General features: G+C 51.6%; 3 protein-coding genes and 1 non-coding gene across 4 annotated transcripts; 2 read left to right on the top strand and 2 right to left on the bottom strand.

Moving 5' to 3' along the window:
* Nucleotides 1-975: 975 nt before the first annotated feature.
* On the bottom strand, nucleotides 976-3,335 carry PV08_06998 (uncharacterized protein; the record flags this gene model as incomplete). The annotated part of the gene is made up of 2 exons (XM_016381331.1): nucleotides 976-3,075; nucleotides 3,123-3,335. The coding sequence occupies 2 exons, from the start codon at nucleotides 3,333-3,335 to the stop codon at nucleotides 976-978; spliced, it is 2,313 nt and encodes a 770-aa protein (XP_016234433.1).
* Nucleotides 3,336-5,559: 2,224 nt separating this feature from the next.
* On the top strand, nucleotides 5,560-5,633 carry PV08_06999. Its single transcript has one exon. It is a non-coding gene; the product is annotated as a tRNA-Val (tRNA).
* A 213-nt stretch (nucleotides 5,634-5,846) lies between these two features.
* Nucleotides 5,847-7,355, bottom strand: PV08_07000 (uncharacterized protein; the record flags this gene model as incomplete). Its single annotated transcript, XM_016381332.1, has 1 exon — nucleotides 5,847-7,355. One exon carries the CDS (start codon nucleotides 7,353-7,355, stop codon nucleotides 5,847-5,849), a length of 1,509 nt encoding a protein of 502 aa, XP_016234434.1.
* Nucleotides 7,356-8,270: 915 nt separating this feature from the next.
* Nucleotides 8,271-9,758, top strand: PV08_07001 (uncharacterized protein; the record flags this gene model as incomplete). Its single annotated transcript, XM_016381333.1, has 1 exon — nucleotides 8,271-9,758. The coding sequence occupies one exon, from the start codon at nucleotides 8,271-8,273 to the stop codon at nucleotides 9,756-9,758; it is 1,488 nt and encodes a 495-aa protein (XP_016234435.1).
* Between the last annotated feature and the right edge of the window lie 1,149 nt (nucleotides 9,759-10,907).

The raw sequence follows: 10,907 nt of genomic DNA on the forward strand, positions 1-10,907 counted from the left end.
TTCACATTCGCCGACCAAAAACGCGGTGCCAGAGCAGCCACGAGCTTGGTCGCTTCCCGCGGGTATGGTTTCCAGGGGCCTCGAGCACAGACCATTGAGGGTGCCAACGAGCAGACAGTCATCCCCTATGATCCCAGTGCGACATGCTGCGGATGAAGTTGAGGATCGTCGATTCGCTTTCGACTCCTAGCTGTTGCTCCTTAACTTCAAGCGGTAACTCGTCCATGAAATCTGTTCCGGTTATCGGGGCCTAGCCATGACATCATTGGAGGTAGTCTATAGCTTACCGAAGAGAACACTGTCGTTGCAGGAGTAGGACGAACCTGCATGGATTACTTGGGAATCGCCGTGTAGATAACAGAGGTCTCATTATCAATTTTGTCGAGCTTTTTAACTTGTGACGGAGGTTTTGGGCTCCACCTCCAATGCCCCGTGTGCTGTAGCTTGTAGATGAGAAATATAGCTTATCGTCTTCCCCGAAAGTCAATTTATACCTGCAAGAAGCTGCCTTTTGGCCCCTTCGCGCTGTGGTGGTGGTGGCTTAGCCAGCATGTGAAGCAGGGCCGGTCTGGAAATTTCATAGGTCGTGCGACAATCTTCTGGATCTGGCTGAGGATCCATAGCATACCAATTCGCAGTGCGAGTTGCCGATAGTTAATAGTGGACGGAGCTTCTAGAAAACAGGCACTAAGAAGACACAGTAATGGTGGTCTCTTCTCGTAAGCAACATATTAAGTACAACCATGATTATACTAGCGACGGAGACATGTTGGGAAATCCAGGCCATACATTGACGGGACTTGTGTGATGCATATACGATGATAGCATGGACGCTTAAACTCATACATCACAAGAATGATTAAGTCGCTCTGCAGAGTCTCCGAATAGTCCGTCAAGTCACTACCTAGGTAATCATAACACATCTCGACATCAACATCATTCAGGCAAGCCGAATGAGCCAGAAAGAAAGGATCCTCATTTCTCCTTCTTTGGCTCTTCATCCCCTTCGGAAGCCATGTCCCAGCTGCTCTCAGTTCCAGTGTCCATGCCTTCGCTTTCCCGCTTTCTTCCCCTTTCACGCATTGCACCCCTGATGCGTTTACTGACCTCGTCAAAGCTCTCGGTTGTATTCAGCGTGCTGAGAGCCTTGAGCGGCATGCTAGCAGAGGTGAGAGCTCCACCAGCGGAACTGCTTCTACTTCGGCTCTTTGGGGTTGTAGGTCGCGAGGCGAAGAAGCCAAACCCACCAATATTACCAAAAGATTCATTCGATGGTAGCATGGAGCTGAATGACCTCTGTACCGGAGATTCGGAAGTCGCTTCGAACGCGCCCGGCGTAGGTGCCATTGGCTCGCCACCGTCCAACAACCTAGGTTCCTCTGGCATCTTCTTGTAACTGGACTGGTATGCGCCTTCTCTGAAAGGATCAGCGACGATTCGCTCGGCATCGAAATCAGGGAAAACTTCGGGTCCAAGGGTATTGATGAGTTCGGTGACCTTGACGGACAGTGCAGCTCTGGTTTCTCGAAGTCGCGCAATTCGACTCGAGGAACGAGGATTTAGAGCAATAAACAGTGGTGGCAGAGATTTGACAACATCCATGCCAATTTCCCCGATACGCAAGGCCGCAAAAGTGATGCTGATACAGAGAACGAGGAAAGAGACTGCGAAGAGCCATATTGGGACAAAGTCTGGCACATATGTCCGAGCCACCATCCACCATGGTACTCGGTATGTATAATAGCCGTCTCTTCGATTGTATACCAGCCATAACGAGACAATGATGGTGTAATACGCGTATAGCGCAGGTGCAAATGCCATGGCGACAAGAAGTTTCCAAGTGGTGATGACATCGCGACCTTGCAATTTGACCGTTGATGCAGCTAGCGCCTCTCGGGACTTTTTCACCGAAATGACTTTGGTAGTAACAAAGACCGGCCAGAACATGGCCAGGCCTGGAAGAGTCCCGATACCCAACAGGAACAGCTCGCCGAGTCTGTAGATCAGCGTGCCGAACACAAGCCACCACGGGCGTTTGGCTGCGTTGCCCCATTCAACCTGATGGTCTCGGATCCCAAGAGCTCGAAGCTGGCGATTGTAGTTGAGCACATCCTTCTTGACAGCGACTACCCTCGGATCATCTTGATATTTGGTGTAACCTTTGACAAGGCGCCTGTTGAGCTCGACAACTAGAGGCAGAGGTAGTTTCTTGCCCCAGGGATTGTACAGCCTTCTCGCTGCCTGTACGAGCATCAAGGTGTCGTAGTCTGGGCAAGCCTGAGTAACAGACAATAGACCTTGGTATACTGTTTCCAGGAGGGATCCAACTGCGTTCCTGCGATCGCCACTTTTGTATGCTGCAACCTGATCAGGGTGTACTTCGATGGGATGGCCAAACTCGATCACCGCCCGGGACCGAAACTTATGTGCGTGGAAATAATTCATGCCAATAGGAATGATCTTTACACCACATCCAGGGTGGTTTGCCTCTGCTCCCAGGGCCATGATTGCGACACCTGCTTTCAAAGGCAGTAGATCTGGCCGATCATGGCTGCCTCCCTCCGGGAAGATACCAATGCAACCACCGGCATCCAGTTCCTGAAAGACGGCATTGTAAACTTTGGTCTGGTCGACGAACGGCGCGACCTTGAATGAACAACCTGGGGTTGAATCGCCATCTGAGGCAGGCTTTGTGATCGATTCCAACGCCTCTTGAGTCTTGAAGGGTTTCTTGAGGCGCAGTTCGGTGGAGGATATAATCTCGGCAATATCGGTGCTGGGTGTTTGCCCACGCACCTTGGGCAGAACAATCAGGCCACCGATTTCAAATCGACCATTCTTGAAGTCGGTGCCAATTCCCTTAACAAGGGTGGGATCGTTCTCTGGGTCTGGGAGGAAAATCTTGCCCTGAGCAGGCTTGACGTTGTCCAGGGCGCGTGCAACTGGTATTGCACCAATGGCCTTGGACAAGGTTCCAATGAATTTCCGATGTGTGGACTTCTCGGCGATCAGGTATGATATCCTTCTTCTCGCTTCGGTCTTGAGGATTCTCATGAGAATTAAGGAATCGACGAACTGCCGGCATTCAGTGATTGTTCCTGTTCACGGATAAGGATCCTTACCTGATTTGCATGTGGTGCGGCGACGAGGATAACGGGCCCGGTACGTGGGACCTTCCATGCTCCGCGTGGATGTACTTCACGAAAGAACAGCTCGATCAAGACAGACATCACCCAGAGGACCAGGTCGTAAAGCCATGGTATCAGCTTTTCATTTCCTCGCTTCTTCTTGGTTCTCCGGGGAGCCTTGACAGGCTTCTCCTTTGCTCCGTCCATGACTGCAATTGTGTTCGCCTGCGCCGAGACAGGAAGGTTGTTGAAGGGAAGGTTATGGGGATCCGCCGCTCAGGAGCGGGTCGAAATCGATATCACTTGTAAGTGCAAAGAGTGATTCAATGCATGAGAGATGGCTCACAGCGGACCCGGAACCACACAAAGGCTGTAAAGAAGACTGGTTTGCCAATGATACGTGAAACAATAGATCGGAAGACGTAAAAGTGAGTCGCTATCGATATCAAGATGGCAAAAGAGAGGCTAAATAAGTGTGTTATGGTAGTTGTCAGCTGTTGTGACCGGACAGCATCGCGATGTTGCCCTGCGGAGCAAATACTCAGTTATGGACAAATATTAGCGGCGCAGGCAAAGGAGGTGGGCAAATGCGTGGGGTGGAATTTATTAGTCGCAATGAAGTCACTCATTTTGTTAGGCACATCGGTAACTCTTGCATCCCGACTTGGTGGAGTGTTTCTGGGGACGACAACGTTGAACCACAGCAGCCTACTCCGTAACGCGCCTATGAAGGAAAGGTCCTTGATGCCCCAGGCTCACCAGGGCCACTTCGCCGGGTTTTTGGTGGGTTGATCCTTAGCGGGAGCACACCACCAACTGCCCCAGGCCACTGAGGCTTACCAGGCCAATCGAAGGCTACCGTTGCTTCTCACCAGAAGCTTTCAACAACCGTCCTTCCCAACAAGATTGATAATGATATGCGCCACGGAAAGGCTTCGGCATCATGATTGATCGAAGGACTCGAAACCGGTTAAAAGGAACGTCCAGTCATGGATACTATCATACTATCAGGTTGCCTCAGAACGAATGAAGTGCTTCACAGTGCCCTTGAGTCCTCGAGGACCTGTTCACCACTGAACCGGTTGGTTGATCCGAGTGGTTCTGGTCATGTAGTTACTTATGATTCGAATTCCGAGTGAAGATGGCATCCCCACCAGCTTCAGGGTACCAGAAGTGTAGCGCCGAGAGGGAGTGCTGCTCCTGTCGACTGATTCTCTTGCTCGGTGTTGGTATTTGACCACCCACAACGCAGAGACCACCACAATCTCCTAATGATTGCTAAACTGGTCAAGTCATGACAGCGACAGCATCGCTAGGGGAACTAGCATGAAACCAAACGCCGAATGTCGACATCTTGCATCCTCGACCTGGAATGATGATTTTCTCCAACAGGATGTGCCCGAGTTCTTTGAAAGGTCATATATACTCATACCTGGTATAGGGTCTGGCTCCTCCGCCGCCTTCTCCCCTGACCGGGGCACGGCTTTATACTGGCGGTAAATGGTTTTCCAGATATCGTCCCCGCTACGAACTTTCAGTAGGTTATTGTCCTCCGTTTTCTTTGGTATCTCTCCTTCTCGATAACACGTCTAGTAAACCTTGGACCAGTCGAGGGCTGGAAGCATCACAAGGCGGTCTCCAGAGAACCATCGAGAGACATGTGAGGGGATGTTGTATATTGGCCAGTTCGCATTTATATAGTGCGACGCAATCCAGGACACTATACCTGTAAGACCCGTCGTCCCTGTGTTTGCAGCGGAAATACATGACAGGATCAGGCGCCTATCAGTTGCACATATTTGTCGGAATACTGAGTGGAAGGATGACAAAGATTGGATGCTATTGTTGAAGTCTTCTTTGGCGGACTGAACGAGTGGTACGGTCGCTCTAAGAGCCTCGAAGCCAGAATGATGGGTTCTGGGCACTCTATATGCAACACCGCTGGATCCATGCCGACCTCCCTACATAGTCAAACTAGGACGAGGTAGCCCTATTGTATCCGCAACCAGTTTATTGCGGACGCAGGATGCAAGCCACTCATGCACATCGCAAGGCAGTCCTGGTCCTGGGCCAAGGTCCACGGTCAACCGCTCAAGAACAAGGGTCCTCAGGCCGAGTGTAAATGTTCCTAAAGATATGGGAATCGTGTGCAGACTGCCTTATTGTCGTCTGGTACAGACCTTCGAAAGACGATACTGCGAGATTTGCAGAGTACACAAAGTGGCGGTGGACTGGAACATTCTTTGGTACTGTCCCTATTCTTGCATTACAGGAGTGTACGGAGAATGGTGTCGTCCCTAACTAGTTAGTTCGTGCTTACGGGAGCAAGCTCGGTGTATTATACTCAACGACTTAAGTTTGCCGAGCCGCTTGTAGATTTGGATCAGGTCATAATTTATATGGGTCCAATTTCTGTCAATAATTCGTGCTTGGTCTGGTGGTGTAGTTGGTTATCACATCTGCTTAACACGCAGAAGGTCTTGGGATCGAACCCCAACCGGATCATCGGGTTATGTTACTTTTTGGTTTTTGCAGCGTGAGATTGTGATCTATCGCAGTGAGAGTTTGTGATTGTGTAGAGTATTATTATTTTTGCTTCGAGAAAACTGCACGTTCGGGCGAGAGTATACCGCCCAAGTCGGACGCCCCGACAGACGTCGTCGCAGCGACGCGAGCGCATTATGCCTCGATGGGTATGTCGACGTTTCTACATTCGAGTCAACTAGGCGTGAGAGAACCATCGCTGTTGCCCTCATTTGATGAGTGATCGACTCGAAGCTTGTCAATCGTCATTTGTGCATCTTCTTCGATGCGGCGCATCCTCTCCCGCAGGTGGAAATCACGGTCCTTCCAGCGGGATTCCCAGAGATCTTCGACCTCGTTTCTCGCCCTCTCGAGCATCCCCTCGATGTTTTCTTCCAGATTGGAAAGCCGTTTGCGCAGATCCTCAATCAGGAAATCTTTGGCCCGCAGTTGCTGTCGGAGCACGGTATCTTTCTCATGCAGTCTCTCACGCAGCTCGGCCATTTCTTGGTCTCTGAGGTGGAGGGCTTTCCTGTGAGTATAGTCTAGCTTCCTCATCATCTTTGCATAGTGAAGACTGATGTCATTCTCCGTGTCCATGGGAAGGGGAGTATGACTTGGTGTTGCATCATCGCTCCTGTGATAACTGTACCTCATCCCCATCCGTGGCATCTCCTGTGACTGAAGCTCATAGCCCCCACCATCTACAGTTTGCATTGCTTGAATCCTGGGGAGAGGAAACGATGCACTTGCATCCCTTCCAATATAGTCGGGCGACTGCGGCTGAGAATGATGATCTAGTGCAGTTGATAGTATTGCACCTGCAGATCGGACTTGGAGAGGACCATCTGATGGCTTGGTCAAAGACCGTCCTTGGCGTTCGGTCCCAGTGGTGTTTATACGTCTGTTGTTGCCGGAGGTGTCGAGGGATGGTAACCGATTGAACAGTCCTCTTCGGCGGTTCCGCGAAGGCATGATGGAACTGCCTATAGGAGGCAGACCCGCCTGGCGAAAGGTGGTCCTGCTCTGGAGAGCGTCTCCCGTGTCGCGAGGCGGCTCACGTTCGTGTGAGCTGGTGTCTGGGTCTGAGTTCTCGACAAGGCTCACAGATGATGAGCGCTGACTACGCTTGCCACTCTCCACTGGAGACGGCATGCTAAATTCTGAAGGGTCAATTATGTTGGCTCTCATACTAGGCTCGAGATTGAGCGCAACGAAACTGGACCGTGGCGTAATCGTTCCAACGTCTGGCTCCAAGCCACTTATGTCTTGACGAAGCACAATGTCTCCTTCTTGATTGCTCTCTGCGTTGCGAAAGCGGATTGTATCGCCGGGTGGTGCGTACGGAGGAGGCTCATCGTTGGTAATGGTTGAGCCATCCCGGCTAATTCTGAAACGTTGTCCGCCTACATCAATATTGATGCTTCGAGCATCCTCCTGCGTCGAGTTGATAGAATACTTTGTTCGTGTCGAGACGATCGAAGAAGCACGGCTGTGCCTTGTTGACGCGCGGTCATCCTCTTCTCGTAGCCAAGCTGGGGTAGACGGCAAAATCATAGCATCTTGTAAAGTAGATAGAGCAGTGCTAGCTAAAGGTGGAACTTGGTCTGCTGATTCATCTGACAATTGTTCGTCGAATGAGGGATCAGGCCGAGAGGTGTGGTTTACAGAAATGCCTGAAATGGCGTTCTTGAATCGAAACATGTCTGTAACCCTGTGCGCGTCGACGGTAATCCTTCACGGCACGAGTAACAGACTAGGTGCACAAAAAGTCTGTACAACAGGGGAAGTAGCAACCAGGACACTTGTATCTAGTCGAAAGCTCATATCTTGAAAGCATCTCGCTTTCAACAAGAAATGGAGAGCAAATGGGAAGACTGTGAAATAAATGTCCTCGTGGACTCAGGCAGAAACATTTGCTGGTTCAAGTGGTGAGAAATGTTGCCAGTCTGACAGCGGAGGATCGCCGTCGTTTTGCTCTCTTCTCCAAGAAGATGTTGGTGGCAGTAGGCGATCGGGGTTTGGTCAGGCCGGATACCTTTTCGAGTCTGATCCAGGTTGGCCCTGCGTATGCGATTCAACCCTGGGAGGAGGCTGTGTGGCATTGCACGCGGGTGCATTGCTGAGACACCATGCACTCTATACACAGAACCCATATTCCTTGTGGTGTCACCAAGGATGGCTTGTACAGCCACATGCAGTGCACCACCCATAGAGTATATTTGTTTGCAAGCAAACACAGTTTGTGACATGTAGGAATGCCTGGCAAAATGGCAACGGACTCAGGCTAGCAAGAGGGGGAATACGGCCTAGAAGCCATTTTATTCATGGAGTCGCAAAGTCAGAGTAGCAGGAGAATTAGCAGCAGTAAACAGGAGCCGCAGTAGGAGCAGTCGCCGTGCCTAAAGTCCCTGCGGAGAAACGATTTTGCGGCGTCACTTGCATGATACTCTTTCTTCGCCTCTAAAGTACCTTTTCACTGATTTCAATACAGAATCCGCCAGCACATCAACAATTCCTCTCTCCTGCCAATCGTCGCAGTGCTGCCCGCATTACCTAGCACCATACACCCCCTTCACTCCACACAACTCATGGTCTTGAAATCCTAGGACCCTCAGAATGTCGACCAAGAAACCCCCCTCCGGGCCCGACCAGTCTCGCAACGAATACATTCCGTCTTTCATTTCCAAGCGACCATTCTGGGCTGAAACAAGCTCAGACGCCGACTACCTCGAACACCAGCGTCTGCAGTCCGCATCAAAAGACACTCTCGACACAGCGAAATGGTACGACCGCGGGCGCAAAGCCGGGCCGGCCTCGACGAAATTCCGCAAAGGCGCCTGCGAGAACTGCGGTGCCATGACACACAAGACGAAAGACTGTCTTTCTCGGCCTCGCAAGGCTGGCGCGCGCTGGACAGGCCGTGACATACAAGCCGACGAGGTGATAGAAGACGTAAAACTCGGCTGGGACGCCAAACGAGATCGCTGGAATGGCTACGATCCACGCGAGTATGCCGCAGTCGTGAAAGAGTACGAAGATCTCGAAGCCCTCAAGAAGAGCGCCGCCACTTCCAATGGAACAACATCAACACCCGACGCCGGAACAGAAGCCGATGACGCAGATGCCAAATACGGCGAAGAGACGGACATGGGTCGTTCACAACCTACATCGACCCGACAACTGCGGCTGCGTGAAGACACGGCCAACTACCTGAAGAATTTGGACCTCGACTCCGCCAGATACGACCCCAAGACGCGGACGATGGACACGTCGGCGCCCGAGCTGTCGAACAATGGCGAAGTCGATGTCTCCGACGGGTTCGTGCGTCCTGCGACCGACGATGCTGCCGAGTTTGAGCGAGCGCAGCGCTACGCATGGGAGACACAGGAGTCTGGAGGCGGCTCATCGACCAAGAAACTCCATCTCCAAGCGAATCCGACCGAAGGCGAGATCCTCCGGAAAAAGCAGACCCAAGAGTCGGCCGAGAAGAAAGCCGCAGCCCGCAAGGCCCTGCTGGACAAGTACGGCGGCGACGAATACATCAAGGCATCGCAAGCCAAGAAGATCCCCCAGGTTGTGTCCTCCGAACGCTATGTCGAGTATGACGAATCAGGACACATCAAGGGCCAAGAACGGACGGTGTCGAGGTCAAAGTACCCCGAGGATATTCTCACAAACAACCACACCAGCGTGTGGGGTAGTTGGTGGCACAAGTTCACATGGGGATATGCGTGCTGCCACAGCACCGTCAAGAACAGCTACTGCACAGGCGAAGCAGGGTTGTTGGCGTTCGAAGAGGCCGAGGGTCGAAGAACCGGCGAGACACTCTTGTTGGAGAATGGTGCCGGGGAGGAGCAAGCTCAGGCTGAATCTCACGAGAGTCGTGACTCGAGGCGGGAACAGCTACCAGTGGAGGACAATGCCAATGACCAGGCTGGGACGGCGGCGACAAAAGCTGTACCGCCAAGGGCGAAAAAGAGAACCCTCCAAGAACTCCAATCGGGCATCTCAGAAGAGGAACTCGAGTCGTACAAGAGGAATCGTGTGGCCGAGGATGATCCCATGGCCTCCCTGCTCGGGAAGGATGAATTAGTTAATCTTTGAATACGATGACACAGTGGTTGTACTCGGGCTTGCTCTGCACTGCGTGCCCAAAGTCCACCGTTGTCAGTGGATGATAATGAATAAATGAGCGTGTTGGTATTACTCCTCTGATCTGCTGCTGGCGCTTCACCTCCTGTACGGAGTACTTTTTCAACCGTTCACGTACCTAAGCGTTCATCAGGGTATCTATCTTATGATGACTCCATGGTAATTTCATAGTATTTTACGCCAACATGAAATGTGGTCATATAGAAACCATGATAAACAAAGAGTTCGCGTGTGTGCGTGTCGCCCAACACCCAACGGGGGATATATTGAAAATACATATGTAAAAACCCCGGACTGTCTTCGCTCACCACTCTTTCGCTGACCCAGTACCCACCGCTTTGCTCCCCCGCCAACGACCATGTAGTCGATTCGCTCCCTCGTCCGCTCTCTTCCATTCCCTTCCTCTCTTTCGCCCTCCCACTCCACTCTATAGTATATTTCGCGCCTTTAAGCGAGTACCGGACGAATCCGTTTTGGTGCTATTTCACTCACTAGACACCCCTAAGGAGAAATTGAGATCTCCTTGGATCGCATCTGCGATTGATGGTCATCATCTCCATCGATGGGTATATATGTATTAAATGGCCGCGGTTACCATCATTCCGTAAATCAAGGTCATCGGCCCTCCTTGCAGCAAAGCGATTTGGGTGCTAGTCAAGAATCCTGCCCAGCTACTGCAGATGTTGAAGCACAGCGCCAGCATTGTCATTGGGCTGATGTCTTTTCTTGTTCCGCTGTCGACCGAGACGACGTCGTCAGGGGCCTGGTCCTCCAAATGCATGGTGGATTTAGAGACCTCGTGGTTACTGGAAGACATTTTGAAGTCACCGTCGCCTTGTAAGCTTGGAGCTGTGCCGACACACTAGCCGTTCACGTCCTTTGCTCGTACGTGAATAGGTGACGTTACCTTGGATGAGTCCTTTACACCTTCTTTGTCCATTGTGCGTGAGATGATCGCAAGTATCACTGATAAAGATGCCGCAGAGTAGCCCGGTTGTGCAGAAGCGTCGTATCAGTTGAATCCATAGCTGCTCAGGGTGCTGGCGAAGTATACAGTACTCGACCGCCGTGCAGCCACGTTTCCGAACCAAGGCGTTGTGT

The sequence above is a fragment of the Exophiala spinifera genome (assembly GCF_000836115.1).
Source record: "Exophiala spinifera strain CBS 89968 unplaced genomic scaffold supercont1.5, whole genome shotgun sequence".
In the NCBI taxonomy this organism is placed as follows: Eukaryota; Fungi; Ascomycota; class Eurotiomycetes; order Chaetothyriales; family Herpotrichiellaceae; genus Exophiala; species Exophiala spinifera.